The sequence below is a fragment of the Vanellus vanellus genome, assembly GCF_965231255.1.
Source record: "Vanellus vanellus genome assembly, chromosome: 20".
NCBI lineage: Eukaryota > Metazoa > Chordata > Aves > Charadriiformes > Charadriidae > Vanellus > Vanellus vanellus.
Genome location: NC_138925.1, coordinates 6,275,043 through 6,293,374, shown reverse-complemented (window position 1 = coordinate 6,293,374; position 18,332 = coordinate 6,275,043). Strand labels below are relative to the sequence as shown.

General features: G+C 49.8%; 1 protein-coding gene across 2 annotated transcripts in view; it reads right to left on the bottom strand.

Annotated features, from left to right (window-relative positions):
- SAMD11 (sterile alpha motif domain containing 11) overlaps positions 1-18,332 on the bottom strand; it is a gene marked incomplete at its 5' end in the record, with an annotated part of 127,507 nt that overhangs the window by 29,890 nt on the left and 79,285 nt on the right. For both annotated transcript variants that reach the window (XM_082493664.1, XM_082493665.1), the window contains 2 exons: positions 3,287-3,451; positions 10,165-10,257. In XM_082493664.1, the coding sequence (XP_082349790.1) occupies positions 3,287-3,451; positions 10,165-10,257 (258 nt within the window). The remainder of the gene's footprint in view (positions 1-3,286; positions 3,452-10,164; positions 10,258-18,332) is intronic.

Here is an 18,332-nt window from a genome sequence, read left to right as displayed (position 1 = left end):
ACAATCCCCATCCCCACGCCCCCAAATGAGGGGACAAACATTAAAATGATGTACAATTTTGAACTGCAAAAGTATGTAAGAAATAGTGAAACAACAAACCCCATCAGATCACATAAAAAGCCTAGAGAATTCTCCGAGCCAGGGACCATGCACCTCCAATGTTTATAAATTAATTATCTGAAAAACCCAGGTCACTCCTTATTGCCACAGCGCCTGTAATTTAGAAGTCTGGCGTGCAGCCAATTCCAGAAGCCGCATTGATCCTGAATGACCGCAACAACCCCCTGCACACACACCCTCTCCTCTCCTCTTTCTCTCCCTCCTTCCCTCCCCTGTGCCCCAACCCCCCTGCACAGCCCCCCCCCCCCCGAGGATCTGTTATTTACAATCCTGCACTCTGACAGTTGGGAAATCAGATTGATTGACAGGGGGACGCTGGCGGATGGAGGTTCCAGGCACGCAGACAGACTGAATTCAGAATGTGGGATGAATGCCACTGGGAGAATGGGGGCGGAGGAGGGGGGGGTTGAAAAGCAATTAAAAAAAAAAGATTTCTAAATTATTAACATTTTTTAAATTATTAATGTTATTGGTGCCTCCATGTGAGCCCGCAGATAAACTGCGCTTTGTACTGGCACTAATAATTTATAGCCCAACCAGAGCCCTGTGGTGTGGAGACAATCCAAAATACACGAAGTTTTGTCTTGTCAATGTTACACGAGAGAGTCTGTCTGTGCAGACTCCTTTTCTCCCCCTGCCCACCCCAAAACCTCAGTGTGACCCCTCCCCTAACAAACACTGATGAGACAATTCAATCATAATCATAAAATATACGTCAGGCTTTTAGTGTAATGAGCTATTTTGCTCACTACATAGGGGGAGAAGGGGGTGATAGCAGCTGCTCTGCAGCACACGCTCTGCCTGGATGTACATGTTCCGCACGTCCGGCAGCCATCCGGTGCCCAGGTTAAGTGGTCTATCATGGCTGTCTGTTACAATCCCAGCACACGTAACACGTTTTGTGCCAAGTACACGCTCTGTTGTATTCAACACGGTCTACACAGACCTGCACGTCATGGTTGAATATTCAGCATTTGCACGTCTGCATGTGTTACCCTTTGGTGCGTGATGCACGTTACATACCATCCTCTCGTGCGCTGTGCTCGTGTTCATTGCACGTATGTGTGCAAACTCCAGCCCTATGGTGCGTGGCTCTGCCCCGGACCTGTGTACCATGCTTGCAGGAGCTCTGCATCGCTGTAAACGTCTGGGACAGCTGAACACCACACACAGAAGCATGTGCCATGTTCACTGCGGTGTGCCTCAGCACAGGTTTATGTCATGCCTTTGCTGATAAGCAAATCCTTACTCCACAGCGGAAGGAATCGCCTTCTTGCCCCCAGAGAAGCCAATCAAATCAAACAGAGTGGAAAAGAAGACAGCCTCTTCATTAACCTAACAAGGAGCCCTGGGGATTTACACTCTTAGACCAGAGATTCTCCTCCAGCTCTCGCTGGATGCTTCACCGACATTGCTTGCGCTCCTTCCCTGGATCACCCAGGCAGGTACGTGTCAGTACGCCTTCGGGAGGAAGCGGCACCGGGGCTACAGACACCTGCACAGCACTGCTTTTCAGTGCCGCTTCAACCCTCCGCTTCCAAGACTAGAACAGCCTCACCTCTCCCATCTCCCTGCCTTTGCCTGATCCAGACAGCCGAGTTACCTCCCTCGCTCCTGCATGAGAGGACTCGGGTACAATGCACGGCCTCACTCTGGCCCGAGCCGAGAGCCAGCGCCAGGGAAGGTGAAGTGTCCCTGCGGGCCGGGGAGCCTTCAGCCTGCGGAGGGGTGCTTGTGGCTCCTGCGCTCTGCCAAGCGGTTCCCAGGGTGGGACCTGTAACTGCCTGGTGCCCCCTTTAGGCACAGCGCAGGATGCTGCAGCCGAGGCGGATGGATTTAGCCAGCTTTCTCCACCACCCAGGCAAAACCCACCAGCAATCCTGCAATTCCTGCAGGACCCATTAGAGCCTCGTACTGCAGGACCCTTATCCCCTCAGGACACCGCTCCAGCCCCAGGACAAGGCAGCAGCATTGCACAACAGTGTCTGTTAATGAGGAGGCCACTTCAGGACCAGGTTTGGGGTTTTCCCCTCCTACAAGCGCCAGCCTTCTTCTGAAGAGCAGAATGGCAGCATCTTCCCTTCAACACCGCTATCAGTGCAGAAGTACCCCTGTGCTGCTAAAGCCTAGAAACAGCAGACAGGCAGGTACAGAGGCACGATCTGCAGCACCTTAACAGGCCTTAAAGAAGGGCTGGGGGGTCCCTCAGCGATCCCCAGTGCCCAGCTCAACCTCAGAGGACCATACCATCCTGGAAAGTTCCGAAGACAATTTCTTAGTGCTGGAAGCTGCGACCTACAAGGTCCTTATGGCAATGCTCTGAGGGAGCCCTCACCATGTCAGCATACGCCGGGTATGGAAGAAGTTCTCTTCCTTTCAGCAACCCTTTCCCTCACTTTTCCACAGCAGATCTGGTTTCGGCTAATGAAGGACCAGATCAATCCTTGGTAATGTAAACATAATTGCTTTCAATAGATGATACCATGGATAAACCTGTCCCACGGACCTCAGCATTTGCCTGCTAAGCTGTCTTCACTACAACTTAGCTTCATCTGCATATTTTAATTGTCCATAAAATCATAAGACATCTAATTCTCATTAAGGTGAAAGGTCTTTAACACCAATTTACACTATGTCTGTATGTAGCAACTATAGCACAAACTTTCTAAACCGAGCACCATCAACGCTTAACTAAATCCTGCAATATCATCTTGCTGTTTCAGATCTCATCACTAAATGGATGAAGTATCTGGCACTGCCGACACCTCACTCCCCCCCGCATTATGCCAACACTCATTCCCCTCGCTCCACACTATGACCCCAAATAAGACTTAAACCACAGATTCTGAATATTCAGATCGACACAACCTCTTGAAACAAAAGGAGGAAAAGGGCCCCCCTCACCACCACCACCACCACAAAATACACAGTAGTGATGGTGCAGCTCGTCTGTTCCAGTGAACAAATGCATAGCCCCCACAGGGATGGTGGGAGAAACAGTCTGCAGGATACTCTTTAGCACCACCTGTATTCACTGCCTGATAAACATGCAACATTGCAGTCCATAAAACCCCCTCGCGTGCACCCAGGGGTTAGGGACATCTTACAAGACTTATACCGAGCGGCAAAGCGAGCCCCTTCTCCTCCCGTTCGTAAGAGCCTGTACCTCCATGGCTGGGCACGGCCATGCTGTTGGCCAGCTGGTAGAGACGTTGTTGCTGCTGCTCTTCAAACGTGCCGTGTTCATTCAGTGCTGACATCATGCGTCTATAGTGCTCCTCTGGGGTCATCTGAGTCACCGAGTCCTCAAGCAGAGGCGTGTGGGAGTTTTCTGAAGAGTAGAAAGATTTGGTCTTTTTTCCAGAGAGAAATACAGTGGAAAATCACATAAGTATAGGGACAGTGCAAAAGAAAGAGAAAGGGGGGATAGAGGGATATTGGCACAATTTCCCACAATCCTGTAGCGTACCCACTGAACTCACTGTACCGAGCTGCCAAATGGAGCTGTCCTTGTGCTGTGAGATGGACCATTATACGCGGTCAAGACATCCCTACAACTTGCTAAACCTCCAAACACGGGCACACTTAAATACAGAAAAGTCTACAGCTTCAATTGCCACAGCACCCAAAAAACTCATGAACAGCTTCCTCCCCCAATCCTCCCAAAGCAACGAGCCCTGCATTTTAGTAACACAAAATTACCAGCAAGCTCTCTACCCCAAGAGGACTGGCAGGATGAAAGAGTTCATGGAGTTCTCACCCTTTCATCTTGGGGGACATAAGTTCTTTTTTTCAACTAATACCCAATCAGACACGCAGCTCCTTCCCTCACCTTCTGAACACCCACAAGGACACACTGATGCGAGAGATGTCCAAGCAACTGGTGTAGGTGATGCTGACAACCGCACAATAGACAAGGATGACAGTCCGCCTGCCCAGCTCTTGGAGGCAAGTCACAAAAGCAGGTTGTTTCAGATCTGTACATACGGCTAAGCACCCCGAGGCCATTAAAATGACACCCACCATGTCTACCTCTCCATCTTCCCGGAACGGCTGCGGCGCCCAGGAGGGAGGTGCTCTGAGGAAGGCCCTGCCTGCTCCCTGGGCAGTAGGGATCCCACTCTAGCAATCAGGGAGATAAAACCACAGAGGCTTTGTGTTTACTGTAAGCAGAACTCAAGAGTAATTACCGTTCTCCTCCTTGGCGGTGGCTGCTCTAACACCATTTTATCTTGGATCTTCCCCACAGGCAAAACCTTTTCATTACTCGGAGAGGAACTCCCAGTAACAATCTGAACAGGCAGAAGGGGAGGGCGGGAGCTGAAGGGCTCCCCCCATTCTGCAGTCACAAGACCACCGCTGCCTTCGGTGAATGACAAGACCACCCTACCGTGTGCCCCAGATTCCTGCTCCTTCATCCACCGCATTTCGCAGACGGAGTCCCTCGGGCCTCATGGCAGGTGACTCTGCTGCTAGACTGGGACGTGACAGACCAAATTCAAGGTGGTGGCTCTGAGCACAGGCACAGCATCAGCGCTGGGACAAATATCCAGGCCACCTTGCTGGGAAAAGAGCTGTGGATCTCTCTCAGGCAAGTGAAAGGCCCCTAAGCCAGCTATCAGAAAAGATAGCTTATGGCAAACAAATACAGTCCAAGAGACAGAGCGCCCGTAAAAGGTGGCCCTGCCACAGTGGCTCAGTTCACCGCTGCCTTGGCCAGGACGAGAGGCCATTAGTGGCAAGTGCTGTCTGCCACCAAACTCATTGCACAGCCCAGCATACAGGGGCTCAGATTTTGGGGATGCAACCTTTACGTGTCATAATGAAATCATCTCCTCCCCAAAACATAGGAGGGGCTGCTAATAACAACAACAACAACAACAATAATAATAAAGAGTCTGAGCTGCACAAAGTTTCAGTAAAAAGGGTTGCATCACTGGCTCCCAAGGCACTCTTCCTCTGCGAAAGGGAAATGACTTCAGTCCCCTCCAACCCAGGTCAGCCGTCCAGCTCAGCAAGGATTCTCAATCAGCATAGCAATTTGCGGCTGTATCTGCAACCGCTGATCTCTACCCCAGTGACATGTATCTGCATCTCGGGGACCACAGGCTTCCTGTGCAGATCACAGGTTCACGGCCTGCTTCAGGCTAGCGAGGAGCTGGGTCCCCACCCTGAACTGTGTGCATCACGCTTAGAAACCAGACCTGGAAGAGGGAGGTTGCGCAAGCAGCCAGCCACGCCGTGCCTGCTCCCTCCCGCTCCCCACCACCGGTACCCAAGCCTGCAAGACACCGGTGGAAGGAACAGGAGGGTGGGGGACAGAATTCCCCAGTGGATGGAGCAGGAGGGCGGGGGACAGAATTCCCTTCCACATCCCCTTCCCGCCAGGTCACTCCATGGGGCAGATTCCCACATCCTCCTCCGCTCTCTTCCCACCTCCCCCAGGAACGCAGAAGTGCACCAACTGTTTCAGTTCCCTTCTGATGCTCTTAACCGAAGGTCTAAGGAGCAAAGCCGCATGCCACAGACCTGATTTAGAAAAACACCAATTCTTTTTTTTCCCCACAGCTGTGTCATTAGAGAAAAAAGGGAGGGGGGAGGGGATTTAATAACACTTAATTACCATAAACTCTATCCGATCAGCCGCAGAGCAGATTTCAGGTGCAAGGAGGGGAGGGGGGGAGAATGGGGGCGGCAAGGGGAGGCTAAGAGGAAGGAGGAGTCCAGGGAAAGGCTGGATTTCCACACTTAAAACTTGGAAGATTTCACATGACTCAGCCAGCGATAATTCCAGCTCTGCTGAAGCTTTGCTGTCTGCTTTTGTCATTACCAGGGGGTAATGCGGGAGACTGATCTCGCCAAATCTCTTCCAGCCGCCAGGTGTGAAATGGACTCTGGCACGGTCACCAGGAAGGCGCAGCCAAAGGAGGCATCTGCTGGGCCTTCACGCTCTCCAGCGTGCCTCCGTTTGCCCAAGCCGAGGGGAGCCCACCTCTGCCACCCACTACCAACACTGCGGGGAACCGATGGTAGCAGCCGCAGGGAATTCGGGCTCTGGGAGGATGTGGGTTTTCTGCTCAGCCTGAAGGACGTGTCATTGCTGCACCAGCTTTTTACCAAGCTTTTGTAAGGCTCGTCCTTCCCAGGCGATCCCAGACAAAGGAGCACCCAGCCTGTCCGTCTCCTCTCCTTTGCTACAAGAAACCCACGACGGGCCAAGGCTCCCTTTACTGAACCCCAGTAAAAGCTCGAGCAGCCTGCTGCTGAAGCATCTCACCCCAGGTTCAAAGCCAGGTCATAGTAGCGTTAGGGTCTTTGCTGCCTGAGCTGTCACTTGCCAGGGCAGAGAGGACCCGTGCCCACTCCCACCATGTTCAGCAGTATGGGTTTGGGGGGCAGAGAAGTTGTTGGCAAGAATGGGGCCAAACACTGCTTCTCCATTTGGGCTAACTGGACAGCCGCCAAACCAATCAACAGATGGATACCCCCCCTCGTTATCTCCCCCCAAAAAAAAGGAGGAACAAATTGACAGAGGCTGGATCTGAACTGCTCAGCTGTAGTCCAGTTCCTGTTCTGGTCTGCTTCATTAACCAAAGATGCAGTAAGATTTTGTTTTGTTTTAAATGATCTACAATAGCAAAGAAAAGAGAATGGCAGAAGGAGCAGCATATGAGGTCATCAGCCCACCCCAGGAGGTGAGTGCAATATTGTTCCCTACATGTGTTTTCCAGCACTTAGTCCAGCCTAGTTTCAAATCTTCCCAAATTGATGAGGCTTCTACCAGATTTATTTTTCAGCAGTTCAAACAGGAACCAAAACACTGCTACTGATTTTCTCTTTTTGCAAACATTCAGTTCTATTTCATGTCTCAAGGTATCGGAGAAGCAGATCTCCAGACGTGCTGTTGCTGCAGGAGTGAGGGTTTTACTTGGGGAATTGTCTCCCGGGGAGAAAGCTTCCTCCGTGACCTGCCAGCGCAGCCCTCGCTCCGAGCCTCTGATATGCTCGCATTTCCATATTAGACGCGAGAACGTTCTGCTCTGTTTGACAGCAGCGCTGGCGCGGCCCTGTTTCCACTGAGATAGGGCTCTCTTTTGATCTCTGGTGCGCACACTGCGAGCACTGGGGAGGGGGGAAGGGAAGGTTACTGCTTCCCCGCTGGAAGGGTTTCCAGCCCTACAGGTGTTTTTTCACTCAGTCAGAGAGAAGGAGTGATTTACTTGGCTGCCTCTGTTCTCCTTGCCTTGTCAGGCGCAGCCGCAGCAGCACGAGATGCGCCGTGGGCATGGGGTCACTTCTCCTCTTCAAAAGGCTGTTTCGGAGACAATGCAGCTGTGCCCTGAGCAAGAGCTGCATCCAAGGCCAGCGTGCCATGGAGAGGGGGAGAGTCTCCACCTTGAGCCATCCACATCCACAGAAGGCGGAGGACCAGCACCCACACCAGGCACGCCACCGGGATGGAGGAAAAGGACGGGAGCATCCCAGGGAGACGCTGCAGACCTGGCTGCTACCGGAGGACAGCGTGGGGCTGCATGGGCTACAAAACTCCAGTCAGTGGTTCTCGTTCCCCTTCCCACTCCTAAATCACAAACTGCACTCGCAGCACCTGGGTCCCGGCCAAGCCTGGGGCTCTAGCGCAATCTCACACTTCACAGCACTGCCCTACAGCAGTACTTCCCAAATTCCAGGTAACTAGCCACTAGGGTCCCTCCTGTTTGAAAATGGCTTGTCACATAACGCAGATCCTTCTGTTTCCAACCAGCTCCTTAGTACAGAGCTGGGAACACAAGGGGTGGTTTCCCTCTCGGCCCTCCGCGGTACACATGCCGCCGGAGCGCTGCCTGACTGCCAGCAGGACGGGAAGTCTCCCGGGAGTTCTCGGCTGCAAGGTGTTCTCTCTGGGGCTTCAGACACAGAAGCACTGGCTGTAGCCCCTCCTCTGACCCTCTTCTCATTGCAAGCGGTGGGCAGAGAAAGGCCCCAAAAGCACCAAAGTCTCTGCCCCTCTTCGGCCCCTCACCGTTCCCATGGTGTTCCAGCATCTGCACAGCCTGGGCTTAAAATGCCTGCCGCAGTGTTGGAGAGAGCAGGGGCACCCCAGTGACCTACCATAATAAAAAACAGGTAACGTGGGAGATGAGTAAAAGGCGCCACTCAGAATTTCCATTCTGTCTCATGCTCCTTTAAAGGGCAGGGAAGGCCTTCTGAGGAAAAAGTGGGAGTAGAAAATGAAGCCTTTATTCAGGGCTTCCTAGGAACCCCTCTCGTAATGAGTTGGGGGAATCCCTGAGTTACTCAGAGTTAAGGAGCAGGATTTCGATCCCAAGTGCACACTGCAAAGCCACGGGCCGCTTCTCTGCCTCACGCTGCGCTCACCCCACTCAAATAAAGAAAAATGGTGGGAAGGCCAGAGGAAAGAAATGGAACGGGATCATTTGCCCCTGCTGCTCCTGTGGCAAAACCATCAATTTGTGCAAGTTCAGCCACTTTATTAGGGCAAATCCAAATGCACTAGTTTGGTTTCAGATGGGTTGGTTAAAGTTTAGCCCATTCTCAGCCAGGCCACATAGGTTGCTGTTACCTGGATTCGGTTCCTAAGCATGCACTGTCTTGGAATTACAACGGATACAGACTCGGCAGAACCAGCCGAGATGACAGCAGGTGTATTGAGTGTGTTACAGGAGTCTCACACCCCTATATAGCAAATGCATTTCAGAATCTATAGAAGCATCCTGCTGGAACTTACCTGCACATATACTAGAAACATTTCAGGGATAACAGGAATAGGGCAGACGAAACAATCGAGGAAAAGAGGTAAAGAGTAGCAGTATATAGGTTTCCTCTTTACACCCTTCAGAAAAGCCCAGTAAGAAGCTAAGGCGCTTTTACTTGTATTAAAGAGTTAACAGGCAGGAGAGGGTTACGCGAAACAGAAGATTTAGTATGTTCTTAGGTAGTGTTAGCAGTATTACATTGAAACTAGCATTCAACATCCTCTCAGAGTATGTTGCCTTTCAGATCATAATTTGGGGACAAGGAGTCAAGAAAAGACAATATACAGGAACATCATGTGAAATTAGGATGCAGTACAGGTCCCTACAATATATCTTTATATAGCGTAATATAAGGTATGTAGTTTAAGAAGGCTTCAGGACAAACTGCTGCAAAAAGTCCCCTTTGAGACTCCCTGGATTGGTTATTGAGAATATACACCTTGAAGAGTGTCAGCTGCTGGGCTCCAAACCCATGAAACAGGATCTACCTTCAGACAGTAGTCTGCTTTTATTTATTTTATTTTTTTTTTAGTAGCCAAAGAGTGCAGGTTAAGCACAGTGATCGAGATGTGTATTACTGACAGCTAATTAGTTTGAACTAAACAACAAAGCCTTTAAGTGAACGGCCTGCAAAACCTCATTTACACATCCTGGAGACAAACTCATTAACTGCAAGCTCCATTACCCACTCCACTTTGCCAGTTGTAAAGAAAGTTTAAAAATCATGTTTAAAGGAAAGCACCATAAGACAAATCAGGAGATTAAAAACAAAAAAAAAAATCCCCCAAAAGAGAAACCTTCTGCAGATTTCATCTCTATAGGAACAGTGCCATAAATGCATAAGAAAGAACTAGGCAGCCCCATTCTCCCTGCTAGGCTTCTTTTTTTCCCTTTAAAGGAACAGATGCCAGCATGATAAGCCTGTGTGTATCTTTAATATTAAACATGTAATCAAGACATTCTGCCTGAAAAGTAGAAACACCCCAAAAACCCAACTCAAAAGCTGCAGCTTGCTTTTTTAATCGTAAAACAATTATTCTAATTAAGCGGCAATCCCTTTCTCGCGCTGCAAGCTTCCCTCCGATGAGATAAAGAAAGCACAGTGCACTGGTAGCCTCCTGCATGCACCCTCAGTGCTGGATACCTACAGCTCCCACACCACAGCCTCTTGCAACCCTCCCTTCCCTCCCTCCTTAATTTCAATTAAGTTCCACTCTTAAGAAAGGAGAAGAAAGGGGAAGGGGATGGGGGAGGGAGAAGCGGCACTTACCCTTTGGGGACTCACTTCTGGCTTTCTTGCTTTCTAAAGGACACTCACTGCTGCTGTTGGGAGAACATACTCTTCTCTTGCCTAAAATTTCATCTAGAAGAGAGATGAGAAACCTGAGTATCAGATAAGGCTGTACTTTCCTCTTTGCAGAAGCAACCAGGGAGACTTTGGTATTTTGCTTCTCTCTCTCACACACACAGAGACACACGCACATATATTACAAGCAGAGGAAAAAAAAATGAAAGTAAGAAAAATCATCATCTTGAGAGCCTTGATCTGCTTTCCTAATCACGCAGTCCAAAAGCACATAATGACTATTCACACACTGATCAATGCAACGTTTTAAAGCTATAAATTCTGAATCCAGTTGATTTCCTTACTGAGTTTCATCATTTGTTCTGTTGCCTTTTGTCCCCCAGGTGTTTCCACTCCTTTCATGCCCTGATGCAAAGCAACTGGGGGAGAGAAAGGGGAGGAAAAAAACAACACAAAAAAAAAAAAAGCACAACAGATCTCCGAATCTTCCTACCACAGTATCTCTCTCTCTCTCTCTCTCAATCTCTCTCTCTCTCTCTCTCTCTCTCAATCTCTCTCCCCCCCCTCTCCCCCCTCCTCCTTCAAAACCTCAAGGTCCTTAGCAATCTTCCCCCTCTAGATTGTACGGAAACACTCAAGCCTTTTGCATTACTGCAGCCCTACAAACCAACACAAAATATCTAATATACAATTACAGCATCCCCGAACAGATTTAAAATCAATATCCTCCCATAATAATGCTGGGGAAACTGAAAGCATGATGTTGCATATGGGCAGGAAGGAAGAGACTGTTTGTTACTGCAAGCATCAAATTCTCATCTATCAAGGGCTTGTTAAAGATGCAGCATCTTAAAATAATAAAAAAAAAATAATCTCGCAAACAAGCACCATATTCGAGCGAGTATACGTTGCATCTGCCTGTGAGTCAACGCGCAGGCAAAGCTTCTGCAATTTGCCCAAGTGTGTTGGTTAAGAAAGGTTACAAACCCCCTTGGTGCTATTTATAAGAACAACAAAATTATTTATGTTCCAGGGGACGTTTTAAGCCAAGCAACTGTCCCTCATACTCAGAATCGCTCCACGTTACTTTGAATTCAGCTAAGCGAGCCCAGGTTCCTGCCTTGGCACCGCATTTATCAAAAGATGCAGAGCACAGATCCGTGGCTGCCACAGGCTGAGCGGTGCCGGGAGCAGACAGTTACGGAGGGCAGAGCCTGCCAGGCAATGCCTCTATCCAGAGAGCAATTCTGGAACTCCGCAAAGTTACAAGTGGCATTTCAAGGTTTTAAAGAGCGCAAGCTGCCTCCGATCTTATCTTGCCATGACCCTGTCACCCAGCCTGTTAACACGACTGGCGCTCACAGACGGCCGCAGAGGCTTGCAGCCATCCCGAACCAAAAGCAAAGTAAATACAACAAAACGGTGGCAATCGGAAAGCAGATGGGAAAGGACAGAGTCAGCCAATGGCAGCGCTTTAGTTTCTCAGCACTTTGCAGGTGTTGAGTCGGCCTTTCAGTACAGTTCGAATTTTATCAATCCTCCTGCCTCAGTTTACCCTTCAAATAACTTCTCCAAAGCCCCAGACGGTATCAGCTTGCCAAGCCAGCATCAAAGCTAGGAAGTACCTGGCCACACAGCACAAACAGAGTCACAAGCTCCCTCCCCACGGAACTCTTCATTCTTCATGTTGATTTTCCTGGAAATGTTAGTCTGATGCTGCAAACCCTCAGCGCCGGAGGCCAAGATCATATATCCTCCTCAGAAGTGTTCTCATCCGGGATTTGTGGCTTTGAAACAACAAAGTCCCGTTGCTCCGCTCACCCCTCCCAGCCAGGGCAGGAGGCAGCAAAACCCACCAGGGTTTGTTCTTATGTACTTCAGGCAGAAGAGATTCCATGGAAGAACTGGTGACAGAAGCACCAGCTACGCGTGACAGCAGTTAGAATATGAGCAGTAAAGATTCTTTGATTTCACAACTCTGCCAAGGCACCTCATTACCCTCCCATCACTCCTTCTCTCTTGCTATTCCACTCCCACCCCCGGCACCCATCTGCCAGCAGACGTTGGCTCCGACTAGCGCCATGCCCCGCTATGCCCAGACACGTCAGCAGGACAGGTTGCAGTCCCATCTCCCTCCCAACCAGCTGCACTTGTGCAGGGGGAGACCAAGATAGTGCAGTAACCCTGAAGCGGCACCACCTCCATCAGACCGTGACCCACCGGTCCCCCAAAACACCCACTTCTTGGCACACGCAAGTGAGCCGGCAGCCGCCATCGCTGCCGTGCCACCGGGAAAGATCCCACATCCTTCAGTTGAGATTTGAACTCGGCCCTCCAGAGAGATCCCACATGAGCGTATTAATCTCTAGGATGATCTGCAGCATTTTCCTTCCAGTATCTCAGGTTCACATTGTACCAAAGCACCAAATCCCACACACCGAGTTTGTATTTGGGTTGCCCCCCAGCAGTTTTAATCACAGTCAGATCACAGAATGAAAGTTTTCCACTTCCCCCCCCCTCCTTTGTTTAAGGCAAAGTCCTGGGATGTGTCAAAGACTGCCTCTACCCCCAGAAGTGTGGGGACTAAATCAACAAAACAGAGTAAGCAAGGAAAAGGGAATAATTTTCATCAGTAGCCAGTACGGAGGCACAAAGATCTAACAATCCGCCCCAAATTTACTGAGTCAGTAGGAGAGCACAAGACTGAATACTAATCTTTTGGATTCCAGTCCAGTGTTATATCAAGTCCCCCCCCACCTCTCAGCTTTCTGAGCTGCAAAGCAGGGAAGAGGCAGGTCACGTTTCCATTAGTTACCTAACGGCCTCACGGATTTTGGGGTACAACCTAAATGGCAATGTGTTTGTATTACAGCATCAATCCTTCCCTCTCTACAACTTAAACCATCTGCACAGCTTTGGCATACCACTTACCCCTGGTAAACACGTGCCCTTTTACAGGACCCTATACTCTAAATTCAACCCTTTACGTCCCCGTGCCGTTCATCCAACCCTTCTTTGCACTCACACACAGAGAACCAGGACAGTGGTTGAAGGCATGGGGACGGGAGCATCCACAGTCCCTCTCCCCCTGACTTTGCAGCAGCAGCAAAACCAAATGTGTTTTGCAAATGAGCTGGCAGTGCAGCTTCTGGATGTCTTACCGCCCTCACAGAGGCGGGTTGTGCATTTAGAGTACGTTGCTACTTATCGACCAGAACGCCAAAAGTTACCTGTCGGCTCAGGCCACGCACCTGCAAAAGGCAACACTCCACCTTAGGGCAGAGGATGGGGAGGGATAGTCGTGGGGGGCTTTTTATTCCCCCTTCCCCCAAATCCCTGCCTTTCCCTGCCTTCTACAAAGCATTTCAGCTGAAAGGAAGCCAAATCAGGGCAGTTTTTTAATATTAAAGCTGAAAAATGAAAGACATTATCAGTAGAACTGTAACGTTATGAAGCTAGGCCAGGCAATAATACAAGGAAGGAGCGCTAGAGGAAGCCCGAAGCATACTGATCACTTACTGCCCCCAACGCAACACAGCCTCGACCACACACACCCCCTCCGCAGGTCACCCGTACAGGTCCCCAGGTCCTGCATTACATTCAAGGCTCCTGCTAGCCTGACAAAGCAGGACAGAAAGTGATCCGGAGAGGTTTTTGGAAACAAAGTCAAATATTTTCCCCCAAGATCTAGAAATCAAAGTGGATTTTTTCCCCCTCTTTCATGGGAAGAGAAATTCCAGCACTCACCTGCTACACTTCCACAGGGAATGAATAGAGACAGCCCAGGAAAGTAGGTCAGCTGGAAGAGGACAGCACTTCTGTCCCCATGCAGAAGCATCACCCAATGGCTTTGCAACCATAAAGAAAGAGGATGTGGGTATGACACCATAAAATGAGTTTGCGTAGAAGCCAGGGCAACGTGGGCTTTATCTAATCACAGCCCTCTTTGGACGAGACACACACTGAGTAGAGGCCATGGGTGGAAATGTCACCTGGAAGTAACAGCGCTTTGTACTCCTGCGCTGCCTCTAATCCTCAGCCTCCCAGCACTCAGCAGAGCTGGGGGACTTAACAGTCATGTTCACCAACACATCTAAGAATCCCAAGCCTCATTATCAGCTTTGAAGAGAGGACTTGGGAGCCTAAGTCAGCTGGGAAGATTAGAAAACCTATCTCTAGGTTTCTCCAAAGAGAGAGGGACTTATCTCCACTCTTTACAAGGGAACCTGCAGCAGAGAAGATGCACCAAGGACACACGCTGCATCAATGGCAGGGTGAGAACTGAGCCCATGGTTTCACCTGGAGAAGGGAAATGAATAAATATGAGGTGGTCACAAAATTTTTGCCTTCCCAACGTTGTTAAGTGGGTGGACTACAGAGCGAGTCCCAATTACAGCCAAGGAACTGCACCAAGTTTTTCTGCACTGTGTTATGCTACAGACACAACGGGAAGAGATCAAGACCTATCTCACGCTCCCTATCCATATCGTGGGTTTTGCTCTGAAAGCTTCTTGGACCCAGAAGTCCTGAGTAAACAGAGAACTGAGCCAACTTACATGGGAAATCACCCAGACTCGGATAGCCAACATCTAATGAGAAGAGAGTCCTTTTTTCACCTCCTTTCACATTATTTTAAGAGGAGGAAGACATCCTCCCTTGCTCTTAGCTCCCCCATCAAACTTAAACCCTGGAGATGACAATTCCCACTGACCAGTCTGAAATGTCTTGGCAGCATCTCAGGTTATTCAGCTCTCCTCTCCTTTGGCACGCACAGCCTGCCACCAGAGGAGCTGCTCTGCTCAAACAGCTCCGGTGCTCCAGCCCCGCCGCCCAGCATGTTCCTGTGCTGAATGCGACAGGTTTGCAGGGACCCCGGAGACTTACTTCCCCAGCGATGGGCTTGTGCCTTTGTAAGAAGCAACACCAGCTTGCCTAGTCCCAGCAGGCCCAGAGCTGCTCCCAACAAAGGCTGGCGGACGAGGGGCCACGCAGTAGGCTGCGCGCAGCAGCGTGGAATCTGGCTGCACATCGGCCCCATCCCTTGCCAGCAGGAATCAATGGAACAAAGGGAGAGTGAAGCACAAGGTCATGGGAATAACGGGCCATAATTTAACTGAGGGCAACGAGAATGGAAAAAAAATTATTAGGGAAGCTGGGGGAAGGGAAGCAGTGGGCTTCTGGACTTGGGATCCTACAACAATACAAGCGCATGCCAGCTCATGGGGCAGGGTTAGTTCTAGCAAGGGAGGGGGAAATACCACTGTATCTCCGCAAAAGGGATGTCGAAACAGCTGCAAAATAAAGGTAGCATCCTCCTCCCAGCACAGCAGCTTAATGGCTTTAGGGACACAGCAGGCAGCAGGCTTCAAACCTCAGCTATTGCACTGGGTTATCTCGTCGTTCCTTTATGCTGCCACATCTATATCTATTTGTTGGTTGTCATTTAGATTTAGATTGCAAGCTCTCCAGGGCGGGAAGCATCCTTTCGCTAGCTGCTGTACCAGTTTTAATAGTACCAATAGTACAACCAGCAGAACATGCTGAGCACTCCTGGCTCAGGACTGTCCCTAGCCTTCACCAAGGTATCCGCAAACGCTCCTTAAGCATCACGCTTCAAGTTCCCTGTGACAAGAAGCTCTTGGAAACAGAAAGAAAAAAGGAAACAAAGGGGAGGGAGGAATGGGACACACTAATGGTCTCTTACTGCAAAGCAAGGAGGATGCAATATTGAGTCATCAAAGGTTCTTCTCTTTCCTCTCACTTTGAGAGAACTTTGGTGGACTGGTTGTACAGTCACTCCTCTCAATAGCCGAGAAGACCTCCAGTAGGCAAGTGAGGAACCATCGCTCACTGATCTCAATGCATTACATAGAAATTAGCACCCCAAAGGTAGGCCGAGTGTCACTAACCCCTTCCTAAATGCGAGTTAACTGCAGCGCACAGGAAAGCTGTGGGAGTACGCAACAAGACAGTAGTTGAAGGATTCCCAATGTATAACACATCAACCATCCTTTCCCAGGCTTGAGAAGGAGCCTGTCGCCTGTCTCAGCTCTAACCACTTGGCCATCTGCCTTTCCTCCTACCATGCAAACAGCATCCTGCTACTTCCCACCCCCTCGCGCTCGCTCGATGTGCCTAGCTGGAGCTAAGCTCCTAAAAGGACTGTCCAATATTTCAGTTCCCAAGGAGTGAAACAGAGGGAGGTGCAGGTCCTGCTGGAGCCATCCTCCCGTCTGTCTGTAATGAGGCTGTTTATTAGAGAAGGTGCACCAATATCCTCGTCTCCCAAATTCTTACAAAATTCCTTGTTACAGCATGCACCAAGCCATAGAAAGGTGGTAAATATTCATAGTATGAAAAACACTCATGGAGAGGATATACTGCACTTAAGAGAGAGATCTGAATTAATTTTATGTGCTGCAGAGAGGCTTTTTAGCAATTGCAAACTTGTGAATCTCCACTCTCTTCCAGAAAAGATTTAAAGAATGAGGCTGGGAGGGAGGGCTGGAAGGCCAGGCCTTTAGGAGCCTCACTTCTAGCCTAGAAAGGCGCATGTTCTAGTGCGTAAGACGGGAGAAGGGGGAAGCTTGTTAAACCAGAAGACTTAAGTGCAGCTCCTATAAGGATCAGGTTGTTCTTGAGGGGCCACAAACTTCTCGTGCAAAGGTCATTTGGCCTCAATTTATCTGTGACAAAAAGCCAGGAAAACCGGCATCATCATTCCTCCGACAGAGATCCCTCCCTCAGTCCCAGGGAATACCACACAACACCCAACCGTGCCAAAAGGAGGGTAAGGCAACGCGGCAGGGACAGCACTCGCGTCTCCCTCTGGGCTCCCAGGTGCTGAATCTTCTGCGTGTGGTCTGGGCCAGCAACCTGGTAATCCCTCCAACGCCCAGGACAGCTACTCCACCTCCTCCGGCTGCTCTTTCGACGAGCCTCCCAGCACTTCTTTAGAAAAGTGAATGCTGAAGATAGTGATTTCCAACAGAGCTGCTGGTGGTGCTGTACCCTTAGCACCATTTAAATGTCCGATTGCACTCATTCAGCCCCTGAAAAAAACAGCGCTCCTCCAGCCCGTGACAGCTTTGACAGCCAGACTCCTTAATTCCTTTTTCTTATTCCCTTAATCTGTCATCTTTATCAGGCTGGGGAAGTGCCAGGCAGCATGCAGGAGCCCCGGCCCCGATCAATCTCCACATTACAGCTGACAGAATGGTGCTAATAACTTATTGATCTAATGTTTGCCAAGCCCCACAGGGGCTGAAAGGCTGCCATTGATTGGCTTGAGGGAAGGAGCCTCTCAGCTGAGAGCAGAGCGGAAAGCCTTCAAATTGTCTTCTTCCCGAGGAGCTTGGAGATGGAGGGAGGGTGGGGAAGGGAGAACAGGGAGGAGGACAAGGGAACTGAAGAGAAATGGAAAGGAAGAAGGGTGGATATGTGAGATGGAGATTAAGGATGGAAAAGGAAGGGGGGAAAAAAGGGTTTGAGAACCAAAGAAATGCATGGAGGAGGGAAAAGAGCAGGAAAGATGAGAAGAGCAAGGAGAAGAAAAGGAATTGGGAGGAAAAAAAATGGTGCAGAGCTGAAAAATTAATGAAATAGGCAGTTGACCCTCTTCTTGCTCACAGCAAACCATTACTAAAACCTTTCCAACCCCCAGCCCTCCATCCTAAGGCACCTCCTCCCAAGCCTGGTCACATCTGACGTAGAGCCTGCAGCACTGCTGGCTCCCCTGGCCAGGTCTGAAACCACAAGCTTGTATCTGGGGAGAGGCCATCATTAGGACAGATTCCAGTTTAATTTGTGAGTCTTCTCCCCACAGTGATATACAGGCAACTTAACCCTTGAGAATCCCCACCTTATTTTGCATCCTTAATTTGCACTGAAGAGGCTAATAACCGTGGAACGTCATCAGACATGCTTAGCAGAGGGAAAGGAGTTGAGGGTCTTTACTCTGCCCCTGTGGGGAAACCTGGGCTTACCTGTATATGCTGAGACAGCAGGAGAAAAAAAAAAAAAGCACCAAAACCAAAACAACACCACATGACCTTTCACAAATTGCAGTAAAGGTTATCGTCTTCTTTCCCATTTACTCGAGCTCAGCCCAGGGCAGGCCAGTGCTGCCAAAG